Source organism: Trichosurus vulpecula, chromosome 2, assembly GCF_011100635.1.
Source record: "Trichosurus vulpecula isolate mTriVul1 chromosome 2, mTriVul1.pri, whole genome shotgun sequence".
Taxonomy (NCBI): domain Eukaryota; kingdom Metazoa; phylum Chordata; class Mammalia; order Diprotodontia; family Phalangeridae; genus Trichosurus; species Trichosurus vulpecula.
This window is the reverse complement of record NC_050574.1, coordinates 35,497,407-35,510,662: the sequence shown is the minus strand read 5'-3', so window position 1 is coordinate 35,510,662 and position 13,256 is coordinate 35,497,407. Positions and strand designations below refer to the sequence as shown.

General features: G+C 53.7%; 1 protein-coding gene across 1 annotated transcript; it reads left to right on the top strand.

Moving 5' to 3' along the window:
• Nucleotides 1–2,004: 2,004 nt before the first annotated feature.
• Nucleotides 2,005–13,028, top strand: DLL3 (delta like canonical Notch ligand 3). The gene is made up of 13 exons (XM_036743651.1): nucleotides 2,005–2,073; nucleotides 2,158–2,466; nucleotides 3,286–3,367; nucleotides 3,902–4,159; nucleotides 5,003–5,247; nucleotides 7,051–7,270; nucleotides 8,004–8,712; nucleotides 9,108–9,189; nucleotides 10,791–11,024; nucleotides 11,247–11,300; nucleotides 12,344–12,397; nucleotides 12,537–12,611; nucleotides 12,939–13,028. Exons 1-13 carry the CDS (start codon nucleotides 2,005–2,007, stop codon nucleotides 13,026–13,028), a joined length of 2,481 nt encoding a protein of 826 aa, XP_036599546.1.
• Nucleotides 13,029–13,256: the final 228 nt, after the last annotated feature.

Sequence of the window (13,256 nt, the reverse complement as noted above, 5' to 3'; positions counted from 1 at the left end):
TAATTGCTTTGTACTAGAGAGCATCCTGGGGTGGAGGGAGATTTGCAAATGACAGCGATGTTGAAAAGTAAGAAAGGAAGAAGAAAGAAAAAGAAAGAAAGAAAGAAAGAAAGAAAGAAAGAAAGAAAGAAAGAAAGAAAGAAAGAAAGAAAGGAAGGAAGGAAGGAAAGAAAGAAGGAAAGAAAGAACAAGAAAGAGAGAAAGAGAAAGGAAGGAAGGAAGGAAGGAAGGAAGAAAACAAAGATAAGAACTGAACTGAGGAAATGGCCTGAGATGGAAGAGAGAAAAGGGAAAGTTGGGAAGTGTGGAAATGGGAATATGGAGAGAAAAATCAGGGACACAGAGAGATCTACATAGAGCAACAAGCTGGAGACATTTGGAAAGAGGAAACCAGAATTATAGTGGGGCTGGGGGGAGGGGTTGACTGGAAATATTCCCAGTTCCCTAGGTCTGTGATCGTAGGGATTCCTAGGGAACTGGGAATATTTAGCTTGGAGGAATGATGACTTGGGGGGGGGGGGGATATGGCTAGCACCTGCAAAGTCACCGTGGGGGAGAGGGTTAAAGTGTGTTCTGTAATGATCCAGAGAGTAGAATTAGGGCCATTTGGAGGATTCCACAAGAGACAGATTTCAGTACCACATAAGAAAGGACTTCCTATCTCTGGACATAACTCCGGCACAGGCTGGCTAGAGAAATGGGAGCTCCCTGTTTCTGGAGGAGTGGCTAGAGAGGCCAGTTCCCTGTTTGAACTGCTATAGTGGGTGTTCCTGCCCCAAGTTAGCCATAGGGCCAGATAGTTCCAAATATTCCTCTCTGAGATCCCAGGATGCTGAATGTGTGGTGATGGTCATGGAGGAGGGGAGAGAGTCTGGAAGGTGAGGCTCGTCGGCTCGGGGTGCGAGCCTGAGGAGCTCGAGTTAGTTTAGGAGGACCTGGGGCTGACCAGTGCCTTCCCTGACCAGCTGGTACCCAGGTGCCTGCCAGCATAATGCTGCAGAGACATTTCCTGTCCGTTTGCTGCTCACACCTCTCCTGGAGCAAATGGAGACACCCCTCCCCCCGTCATAAAGCCGGAGGGGGGAAGACCAAAGAAGGAAGGGGGGCCTCCGCGAAAGGAAGGGGCTGGCTGGGCTTGGGCAGCCTGGGAGGCAGATGGCCAGATTTACATACAGCTGGTAAGCCCCAGCCTGGTGGCAAGCTGGCCTCTGCTCTGGGGGGAGATCTCCGCTCCGCTCCGCGTTGCCTCCCCCACCCCCGCCCCACCACGTTGCACCGACAAACCGCAAGACTGTGACTGGGAGTGCGGCTGCCCAGGGAGGGGACCAAACTCCCCAGCGCTGAAGGCTTTGTGGTGGGGGTTGGAACAAGGAGTTTAGGGAAAACATTGATCAGTGTGCACCGCTATACAAACAGCCACAGGCACCAAACAGACAAGTTCGCCACACAAACCCCCAAAACATAACCCCGCCTCGCCCATCCAAACATCCACAAAGAAACACAATCACTCAAAACTCCGGGCTCTTGAGAGTCCATTATCTCTGTTCGGTGGGCACCTCCCTTCTATGCCTGCCCACCTCGGGTGCCTCTCCTCGGGCTCCCATCAAACATACTGAGATTGCCACCTCTGGTTGCGCACGAGGTTAGCTACCGCGCTTGGCGTGAAACCAGAGACCTGGCTACACTCGCGAGCAATGACCCAGAAACACAGGTAGACAACAATAACGTCTGACTAACACAACTAGTGATGCCTACAAGATCACACAACCACAAACAGACTTAGTGACATGAATGGACAGTCGCTGGCAGGGAGCTTTGCACACAAACCATCACCTAGTCTCACACACACACACACACACACACACACACACACACACACACACACACACGAGTCCTCCCTCTGCCTAAGCTCTAAGCTGGGTCGGGGTCTCCTTGGGGGCGGGGCCTCGCCTCGGGTTATAAAGCTGCCCTCTCAGCCTCGGGTGCTTCCAGACTCTGCGCGCCATGGCCTCCAGGCGGCCGCTGACCGCCCGGCTCCTGGCCGCGCTGGTCTCTCTACTCTGCCTTCCCAAGGTGAGGCCATCTGGGCGGCCCGAGGGGACGGGATCCGGCGGGATACTAGGGCAGAAGGGTGGGATTCTTGGGACTCTCTGACCTCTTATCCCCGTGTTGCTCCCTAAGGTCCGCTGCGCCGGGGTCTTCGAACTGCAGATCCACTCTTTCCGGCCCGGTCCAGGCTCCCCGAGCTCTCCAGACTCCCCGTGTGGAGCTCGAGGCTCCTGCCGTCTCATCTTTCGTGTCTGCCTGAAGCCGGCGCTGCCCGACCGGAGCCCGGACCTGCCGTGTGCCCTGGGGGTTGCGCTCAGTACCCCGGGAACCCCCGACCCCGGGGACCCCACCGATCCCGACCCACAGCTCTCCCTGGCTGACGGCCTCATCCGTGTCCCTTTCCGTACGGCCTGGCCGGTGAGAAGCCCCTTGAGCCACCAGAACCCGCCCCGCCCCAGCTTGGGACCTTGTGGGATTCTAGTCCCTAGACCCCCATTTCACGACAGTGTGAAGACCTCTATATCAGACACCATCGGGGTCCTCTAATCCCCCATTCCCGCTCAATTCTGTAGAAGTCACATCCTCAGATGTCCAGGAATGCCATGCCTACGTCTTTTATCCCACGTACATCCCGTGAAACCTCCTTCCTTGGACGCGGGATGAAGCCCATCCCCAGAACTATGAGACTCTCATCTTCTAAGATGCAGAACGTCCCCTCCCCATTCCTCCCCAGACTCCAATTCAGTAACTTTGAGGCACCTCCATTGCCAGACACCCCACGCCCAACCAACAAAAACACCCTATGGGACTCCCATCCCCTGCAGAAATTGCTGTCTTTGAAGACCGCACAGCCTAACCATGGGCTTCTTTTCCTAATGGCCTCCGGTTCCCTGAGGGAGAACCAGACATAGCCTCCTCTCCCAATTTCTGAGACTTCCCCAGGATTCATGCTCCCACCCCAACCTTCACTGCTGACTCCAGAGACCCTCAGATCCTCTCTCTATACAAGCAGCATCTTCTCTCAGTCTCATAACATCTGTCTCCTCCATATTTCACTTTCTCTTTTTAAAGCCTTTGGGTACCCCTCTTTCCCTTGCTCCAACGCATTCCTCCCCTGAGCTGGAACCTTTCCCATTAACTAGGAAAGGTCCCTTCTTCCACATCTCATCTCCTTGCTCAATTCCCTTTGACCTCCTGCTAACACTCTCCCATGTCCCTTCTGGCCCCCTCCTCCAGGGGACTTTCTCTCTCATCATCGAGTCTTGGAGGGAGGACCTTGAATCCAGGAGTAAGGAAGTGCCGGGGGAGAAGCTTCCAGGTGAGGGTCTGGCAGGGGCGGGGAGGTGGAGGTGGAGGGCAGGGGGAGGGGGAGGGGAGAGTGAGGGGGAGGGGGGAGGTGAAAGGGGAAGGAGGGCTCCGGTGTCAACGTGGGCGGAGCACTCACGGTGTGGATGGAGCTAGATTGGAGTGGGTGGTCTATGAGTTCCAAGGGGTCGGGGGGAACACGGTACCGAGAACTTCTGTATCTGGGTGGGGGATCGAGCAGGAGGAGCGGGGGAGGTCTGGGCCCTGAGGATCCCATGTGTAGGAGTTTCTGTGGTTCCAAGCCACCATGTCACAGATTGTCAGAAAGGAGGGCCTAGATTATCAGGGTGGGAAGGAACTTGTGGTCTGGAATCACAGGTAGGAGAATGGGGCAGGATGTGTACCTCAAGGGCTCCATATTGGAGGTGGGCTGGGTTTTCAAGAGCTCACAAATCAAGGAAGGGGGGAGATCTGTGGTTCACCTCCAGGCAAAGATGCGGCTAGCTGGGGCCACAGGTCCCAGCTACCATATTCCTCTCGCTTGCAGGACCGGATCGAAGTCTGTTGAGCCGGTTGGCTGGGCGGCACAGGTTGGCAGTCGGAGGCCCCTGGGCCCGAGACGCCAAGCAGGCTGGGGGCTGGGAGCTCCTCTTCTCCTACCGTGTACGCTGCGAACCTCACTACTATGGTCCTGCCTGTGCTCGCCTCTGCCGCCCTCGGGACGACCCCCTTGGCCACTTCTATTGTGGGGCCAATGGGGAGCGCGTGTGTATGGACGGCTGGGCTGGAGACCTGTGTGCCCGGCGTGAGTGAGAGGGCTGGGCTGGTGAGGATGTGAATGGACTGTTGGGCTGGGGAACACCTGCTCCCAGCCTGAGTGAACTAGTGGGACAGGGGAGGGTGGCCCAGCACCCTACATTCCGACCCAGGGACAGGCCATATTCTCCTTTCTCCAGCATGATGTAAACCCCCAGCCTTAAACGCCCTGATTTTAGAGTTCAACCCTTCCCCAATCCTTTCCCCTCCCCAGGGTCTGAGAAATCCCTGGGATTCGGCTCCTCCAAAAGCCATTCCCAGGTTTGGGGCAGGGTGGTGGAGGTGGTGGTAGTCAGTCTGAGCTTGGCAGTTACCAAATAGCTTACCAAGCTTTCTCCCCTCCCCTGTTGGTTCTTCCCCACTGTCTGTTGTTCCTTGTTTTCTGTTCCCTAAATATCGTGGTGTTCCCTTAAACATTTCTCTTGCTAACCTCTCCTACCACCTCTCCCTTCAAATCTCTCACACCTATCTTCAATGACTCTCCTGCCATGGTCTCCACCAATGTCATATATCCACCATTTCTCCCATAATTCTTCCTGTTTCATTTTTTCCCCATCTCTCCCACAAACTCCATGTCCCTCCACATCTTCTACAAACCTTTCTTTCAAACTCCATATTTCTGCCCTATTCCCTTCTCCCCCAATGTCTCTGCTTGATACCCTCCTGGGTCTTCCCACCTTCTTTTCCTCTCCACCTCTCCTTTTCCCTTCAACTCCTCTAACATTTCTTCCCCAAATGTTTCTCTTTCCACTCTTGTTTCTCACCATCTCTCTGTCTCCTCTATCCTTCACTCCCTCTTTCTGCCTGGGGTCCCTCACCTCTCCCCCTACAGCCATATGTCAGGTAGGCTGCAATGCTGAACACGGCTCCTGTGAGAGGCCGGGTGAGTGCCATTGCCATCAAGGCTGGACTGGCCCTCTCTGCACCATCCGAGTCCCTGGCAGTGACTGCTCCAGCCTCCAGCCATGCACCAATGGAGCCACCTGTTCCAACCTCCCAGGATTCTCCAGCCGCCGATGCCTCTTCCCAGCCGGACTGTGTGATGGGCATCCGTGTACCAACGGTGGCAGCTGCAGTGTCAGTACTGACTCTGAGGTCTTCCTCTGTCCCCAGATGGTTACCCATCTTCTGTCCACACCCCCTGACCTTGACCTTCCAGTGTCCTTTCCCATATGCCCTAAAATTAATGCCTCAAGGTTACAAAATGCTTCCTTTATGGGGTAGCCTGGTACTAGAACTAATCAGGAAGACCTAGGTTCAAATACTGCCTCTGATACTTGCTGTGTGACGAGCAAGTGGTTTTCCCTATCTATTGGATGGGGATGAGGATAATACTTCAGAGATAGTGTTCAGAAAGTGTTTTGGAAACCTTAAAGTCACTCCTCTCAGCAGTCCATCTATTACATGAATTATTATCCATGACAGCCAGAGAAACAGACTCAGGGAGGGGAAGTCCCTTGCCTAGGGTAACACAGCTTGTTAGTGGGAGAGTCAGAACTTTAACCTAGTTTGCCTGACTGGAATTCAGGGCACTTTTTATGTCATCATGATGATCCCTGGTGTCAATCCATCAGCCAATTGTCTCTGGGCGCTCTGATTAGTCTAGGACTGTGCTGGATCTGGGCTCAGGCCTTGGATTAGGGTAGGGGCCATGGGCATGGAAAGAAAGGGATGTGCAGGAGGCAAAGTTCAGAGGATAGGGCTGAAAGACCTTGGAGACAGTGAAAGGGGAGAGTCACTTCACCTCCTTTTGGGCCTCACTTTCCTCATCTGTAAAATGGGCGGGATCGACTAGACAGTTCTGAGGTTTCTTCTAGCTTGAGAGCCATGATTCTGTGATCCATCCCAGTCATCCTCAGAAGCTAGACAAGAGGAGGCATATAAGGGATCACAGGACTGAGAGTGGGAAAGGTGTTTAGGGCTCAGTTCAACTCAGCAAACACTTATTAGGCCCCTATAGAATGCAAGTCATTGTACTACGCTCTGGGGAGACAAAGACAAAGCCCAGAGTCCCTGCGCTCCAGGAGCTTACACTTGAGGGATGGATACAGGGTGCAGAGAAATAAGTCTAACAGGACAAAGCTGGAGCAGGGCGAAGCACTAACACCGAAGGGTGTGGCAAATGGGTCTGGGAAGATTTAGAGGAGGTGGGGTGCCTCAGCTAAGACTTGACAGAAGACAAGATCTGGAGAGGCAGAGATAAGGGGTTGCATTCCCAGGTAACCTGTGCAAAGGTGTGGAAGTAAGGTGGAATTCCGAGTCTGGGGAAGAGCTAGAAGTTCAGTTCAGAATCTCTAAAGGGCAGTTTCCAGAAAGATGCCATGGAGGGCAGTGTCCAGAAAAATGCAGTGCAGGGCAGTATCCAGAAAGATGCCACGGAGGACAGTATCCAGAAAGATGCCACGGAGGACAGTATCCAGAAAGATGCCACAGAGAGCAATATCCAGAAAGATGCCATGGCGGGCAGTGTCCAGAAAGATGATATGAAGGGAAGTATCTCAGGTTGGAAAGAGATGGAAGTACCAGGTTAAGGAGTTAATATTTTATCCTAGAGGCAAGAGGAAGCCACTGGAGATTTCTGAGCAGAGAAGGGCCACCCGCAATCAGATCTGTGCTTTAGGAAGATTGTTCTGGCAGAAGTGTGGAAGATGGTTTAAAGAGATTAACTGGGAGACTATCCTAACAGTTCAGAAAGGGAATGTGAGAGCCAGAATCAGTGCTGCTGCCATATGGACACAGGATCGACCCAATCCCCTCACTTTACAGATGAGGAAACTGAGGGTCAGAGAAGGGAAGGGCACACAGGAAGTAGCAGGGCCAAGATTCGAACTATGACCTCTGATTTTTCTTAACACTCCCCGCCCCCCATTCTTCTTCCAGGAGGTGGCCGGGGACTTTGAGTGCACATGTCCACGGGGCTTCTATGGAAAGCGGTGTGAGGTCATTGGAATGACGTGTGCTGATGGGCCCTGCTTCAATGGGGGTACTTGTGCGGATGGCGGAGTCCCTGCTGGCTACACCTGCCGCTGTCCACCAGGCTTCCACGGGTCCAACTGTGAGAAAAAGGTGGATCGCTGTAGCCTACAGCCTTGTCGCAATGGTGAGCCTCAGGGAGGGAGGGGGGGGGATCCCCGGATTCAAGAGGGACCCTCAAGATCATGCAGACCACTGCTCTTATCTAACAGGAGAGGAAACTGAGGCGCAGAGATGACCGGATGATAGGCTTGAAACTAGAAACGATCTAGTCTTATGCTCTCATTTCTCCGATGAGAAAACTGAGGCCCAGAGAACCTCGGTTAAGCTAGTTTCCTAAGGTCATGGGTAGCAGGTGGCAGGGACAGGGCTTGAATCCAGGTCTTCTGACTTCACTGCACCACGGACTGGAGTTCTGGGGCAGAGGGACCGGGAGGAGGTACAAGGACCGCTGTGAGTCTCGCTCAGAAGGACCTAGAGACCCAAGTCCTTCACCCTTTCCTTTTCTCCGAAGTGAAGATGAGGGAGGAGGAGAGTAAGGCTGAAGGAAACCACGCGAGGGTCTGCTGGGAGGGGCAAGGACATGTGACAAGAAAGCCGCAGATTCAGGGGGAAGGAGGGAAAGGAAAGCGGAGAGGAACAGACAGGAATGGGATAACTTGGAAGAGAGAAAACGAGGCTTTCCGAGGTCCCCTCCAACGCTGGCATCCTTCGGTTCCGTGGCTTCTCAGACTTGGTGCGCTTCTACAAACGGGACGGGGCGGGCTGGGAATGCAGTCTCCGTGCGTCCCAGGCTCAGCTGCTACGGGAGGAGTCTATGTGACAGAGGAACATGACGCCCGGGGCTCTTTCCCTCGCAGGTGGTCTCTGCCTGGACTTGGGCCGCGCTGTACTGTGCCGCTGCAGGCCCGGCTTCGCGGGACCGCGCTGCGAGCGCGACCTGGACGACTGCGCGGGACGGCCCTGCGCCAACGGGGGCACATGCGTGGACGGCGCGCACAGCTTTCGCTGCTCCTGCACTCTGGGCTTCGGGGGACGCGACTGTCGTGAGCGAGCAGATCCCTGCGATCCCCAGCCTTGCGCGCACGGTGGCCGCTGCTATGCGCACTTCTCCGGCCATGTGTGCTCCTGTGCCCCGGGCTACATGGGCGTGCGCTGTGAGTTCCCCGTGAGTCCCGGACCCACTGACGGGGAAGGGTCGGAACTCCAGCCTGCTCCCGCCCCGCCCCCTCCCGGGCCCCATCGCGGGCCCCCAGAAGCCGCCCGAAGCCTGCACTTACTGCCACCAGCCTTGGGGCTTCCCTTCGCTCTGGTTCTACTGCTGGCAGTCGTGGCTGGAGGTGCGGCCCTCCTGCTTGGAGCTCGGGCCCGATGGCAGAATCCAGGGGCGCGGCCCCTTCCTTCCTCCCCAGACCCTGCCCCTCCAACCCCGCCTCCAACCGACGCACTCAACAACCTCCGGGCTCACGAGAGCGGCTCCCTGGCCTCCGCTTTTCAGGGCCTCGGGAACTTAAAAGCGTCCAAGCACGAGCGGACGCAGCGACTGCTGGAGCACCCGTCGGGGATGAGGTGAAGTTCAGAGAGCTCCGGCCACTAAATGTTCCCCGCTTCTGTCCATTCTGTTGTCTGGGGCGTTCGGTGCCCACTGATTCGTTATCTAATCTGTGATCCGAGAGTTTACAGTTTTTCCTTTGGTGGGCTTTGCCCAGCCGTGGGGGAACGGAGGAGGCTGGCGTATGGGGTTTGAGGAGAAGGGGAGAGAAGAGATTTCAGGGTTACGCTGAGGAACTGGGGAAACTGGATTTAGATCCTGTGTCTCGCGCTCAGAAAATTTAGCGCTAATCATTAGTCCCCCCAAATTTCCAGTGAGTTATCCATCGCACTATTTCAAGTCGCGGTGTTGGGGCGTGGGGCGGAAGACTTGGGAGCCTTCCTCCCTTCAACCCCATTTCCTTCTCCAGCAGGGCTGAAGACTGGTGTCTTCCCGAGGACAGCGACCCCCGAACCATATATGTCATCCCGGACTGCTCCGTCTTTGCCAGAGAGGTGAGTGTCCCATTTCCCTCTCTTTGAGGCTCCGCCCTCCCATTCTCTCCTTGCCTGCGTCTAAATCTTCTTCCTTCTCGCTGCCCTCAGTCGCTGGTTTCCCCCCTTTACAGACTTGGGGGGCAGGGGAAGGGCTTCTACCCTGAGACCCCCCTTTTTTCCATTGGGTCCTGGGATAGTTGAGGAGGGGGAGGGCACAGCTCTCGGTTGCCTCCTGGACCGACGGTCTTGTTTTCTCATTTTCTTTCTAGGTCTGAATCAGCCCTCCGCTGGACTTCTCCCTCTCTCCAGATTCCTCGAAGACATAAAAATGTTGACATATTCTTCTCTGATGCTGTTTCCGCATCATCCGGATATTTCTTTCCTTCTTCCACCCAACACACTCAAGGGAGGGGAGAAACTGAGGCATCAGCAGGCAGGAAAAGTCTCTCGGGGAAGGAGCTGCTTTTGTGGCTCAGGATGCCTGTTCGGGATAAACTCCAGGAGTTCTGTATTGGGGGCAGTCAAGGAGCTCGTCTCCCGCTTTGAATTGTGTAAAAAGAAGATTTACAACAGTCCCCCTTCCTCATCTCTGCAGATGCATCTATGAATGATTTTTATTTTACTCATTGTCCCCTTCTCTGTGCCTGGCCCCAGGATCCAGCTGGGGTTCTCTGGTGTGGGCTTGGGGGAGATGTGTAGACTAATGTCAGTCAAGGTTAACCCCTATAATGTTCTTAGGAGGTTTTCAGTTGGAAGTGGGAAGAAGGGGGGACAGAGGATTTAGAAATCCTAACACCTCCCTCCTGCCAGTCCGTTGGTTCTAGGAGAATCTCTGCAGTTGTGGGTCGACAGGCCCCTGGAAAAGGTGGGACAGAGGCAAGGGGGAAAGGCTGCATCTTTCTTCAGCCCCAGACACTGACAGTAGTTCCTATGCAAACTGGTTTGAGGCAGGACCACCCAGAGACATGTAGGGAGACTAACCCATCGGCTAAACAATTTTTCCACTCTCCGGGATGCTTCCTTCACTCCTCATCCCCAATCTTGACAGAAGGCTTGGGTTCCAGGTCTCACTGGGAGGAAGGAACCATTGGGTCCCAAGGGTCCAAAGCTCTCCTTCTCCAGTGGCTGGATCCAGATTTGAGGAAGAGAGGTTACATTTGGATTCTAGTAATAATAAATAATTTTATACAATTATTATGAAATATCTTTAAAATCTTTTGCCATTCACCAAGCTTCACCAATTGCTATTTGGAGACTGGGGATTCTTGGAGGGGGGAAATTTAGGGGTGTGTGTGTGTGTGTGTGTGTGAGAGAGAGAGAGAGAGAGAGAGAGCAAGAGAGAGAGAGAGAGAATCCTGAGTGGAAGTAATACTGTAAAAAGGTAGCCTGAACTTCAGATCCTGGGACTTGTGTTCGAATACTGCCGTTGCCATTTATTACCGGGTGGCCTCGATCAAGTACTTCGCCTTTCTGGGGCCTCAGTTTCTTAACCTGTAAAATAATACCGAACTAGAAATCTAAGGTCCTTTTAATTCTCCATCTAAGATCCTATGATTACGAGTGGCTTGGATCCTGCAAGTGTCTCCCCGTTTGCCAATGACTGTCCTCTATAAGGGCAGGGACTGGTTGGGAAGACCTTTTTCAGGGCACAACCCTCCACCTCACCAATGCAACAATTCCCTCTTGTGACCAAATTCTATTTCGGAACGGTGGCTGCGGGGCGCTCGGGCGTGTTAGACTGGCGCCGCCGCCCCCTGGGGGCCATGGAAGCGGACCACTGCACCTCCGGAGACCCAGCCCCCCCACCTGTTTTGCCGGAGCAGCTCAGCGACAGCCCGGATCAGGCCTCTCGAGTTCCGATTCTGGTCATTTTCTGGTAAAAGAGGCGTCAGTCTCCGCCCCGCCTCCCCTGCCCCTACTAGAGAAGGGGATTGAAGGCCAGGGAGGAATGGCAGGGAGCAGGGCTCTCCCTCCGTTCTCCTCCCTTTCTTTATTCTACAGTACATGGGAGAATGCTCCTAGAGCCCCTTGGCCGCTCTTTTTGCCTTCTCTGGGCTCTCTCTCTCTCTCTGCAGCGGTATCCGCACTCGGGGCTCAGTCCAGAACAGAGTGACTCTGCTCTCGGCTCAGTAGGGACCAGAATTCCCCTCCTGGGGTAGGAACAGGGCGCGCTGGGGCTTGACCTGTGCTCCAGGGGTTTGCATTCTTTGAGAAGAGGCAGTTCTGGGGGTGGGGTGCAGCGGGGAATGCTGCACTTGGGTTAAGACTAGCTACGAGCTGGAGTTCCCCTTCTGACTCACGCTGGCTGTGTTAGCTTGCTGTAAGCTCTATGAGCTTCAGTTTATTTTCTAAAGTGAGGATTTTACCGGTAATATCTGCTATCTGCTTCCCACTTAGTGTGTGTGTGTGTGTGTGTGTGTGTGTGTGTGTGTGTGTGTGTGTATATATATACATAGAGAGAGAGAGAGAGAGAGAGAGAGAGTTTCAATCTAAAGTGATAAAGTAACTGGTTTTTAGTTATTAGGAAGGGGGAACAGAACGCATGTAAATGACAGCCTGGTTTTTGTCTTTTCCCCCTCCTCTTCATTGACATCTTTATCCCTGCCTGTCTTTTTTCATTGGACCTCCCTGTTTCTTTCTCTTTATCTCTCCATATTCCTGTCTCTTTCTCTCAATGTCTTCTTCATCTTTGTTTATCTCATTATCTCGGGTGTCTCTGTCTCTGGCTACTATCTGTTGTTCTATGTCCGGGATCTCTCCAAATCTGTGGTTTCTCTTTCTGTCCATCTCACTTCTCTATGTCTTTGGGCTGGGACCTATTCTCTCTGTCTTTGCCTTCATGTCTTTGAATTTGTCTGTGCACCTGTTTCAGCAACTCCTGAAGTTACCATTTTCGGGTGAGTGAGTTTTCTCCTGAAGATTGTTCCCTAATGAAGCATGGAGGTGTGTGTGTGTGTGTGTGTGTGTGTGTGTGTGTGTGTGTGCGTGCACGCGCATGCACGTATGTGTATGTATGTGTGTGTGTGTGCGTGTGTGAATGTGTGTGTATGTATGTGAATGTATGTGTGTGTGTGTTTGGGGCAGAGGGGATCATATCTGTGGCCCTTTGGAGGAGGCAGAGGCTTCCACCCTGGGGCACCAACCCTTGGGTGACTCTCTTCCTCATCTCTAGTTCAACCGACTGAAAAGGCAGCTGAATGACATTTTCCCAGAACGGCTAATATTTGTGAGTAGGCTTTTTCCAGGCTGGGTGGAGGGCACTTCCATTCCCCCTCCGCTGATATCTAGCACAAGATGACTCAATGTACATATTACGTAGTGTGATACTGCAGACACAAGCCTCTCCCTACGTCCCTCTGACCTAGGTTGAAAAGCGGGTACCCCAACCCTCTGAGGATTTTGAGGTCTTTGTAGGGGGCAAGCTGGTACATTCTAAAAAGGTGAGATTGGAGCTGGAAAGTCCCCTGGCTTTGGATCAAAGGGTGTGGGTTTGAGTTCCAGCTTGGCCACAAAGCATGACCCAGGGCAAGTCCTTCACCCTTCTGGGGCTCTATTTCCTAATCCAGACGATGGGGATGGTAATGTACTAGCTAAGTCCCCACCACCTCTGTGGGGCACATGTTTCGCAACCTTTACCTGGGAGTTTTTACGATAATTTTTGTTCCAGACTGAAGGGAAATTGGTGGGAGTGGTGAGAGGCATAGCCTGGGACGGGGGCTTAGGCTGGCGAAGGCACCTCCAGGGGGCTGTTCCTCTTGGTTTCCCAGGGAGGAGATGGATATGTGGATGGCTACCTGAATGAGTCAAAATTGGTCAAAGTTGTGGCTCAGATCCGGGACGTGCTGAAAGACTTGTAACTTCACAAACGAAGCAACACAGATGAGCATGGAAGGCCTGACCCTCCGTGGAATCGGAGGGCTTGGGCTCAGACTCTCGGGAACCGGGGCAGATGGGAGAGATCAAGCTTGGGAGTCTTACCTCCTGATCACTTTTTTCCATCTCCCTCTTCTCAAGTCTGGGGCCAACTCCTCTCTCCCTCCTGCTCCAGCTTAATGACAGGAAAGATGGAAAACAATCTCAGAAGC

Excerpts from the sequence above, each read along its gene's own strand:
- DLL3 (XM_036743651.1), top strand. The coding sequence starts at position 2,005 with ATGGCCTCCAGGCGGCCGCTGACCGCCCGGCTCCTGGCCGCGCTGGTC. Across the intron at positions 3,368-3,901 it reads GCCGGGGGAGAAGCTTCCAG|GACCGGATCGAAGTCTGTTG; the intron begins GTGAGGGTCTGG and ends TCTCGCTTGCAG. Across the intron at positions 11,025-11,246 it reads GCCCGGATCAGGCCTCTCGA|CGGTATCCGCACTCGGGGCT; the intron begins GTTCCGATTCTG and ends CTCTCTCTGCAG.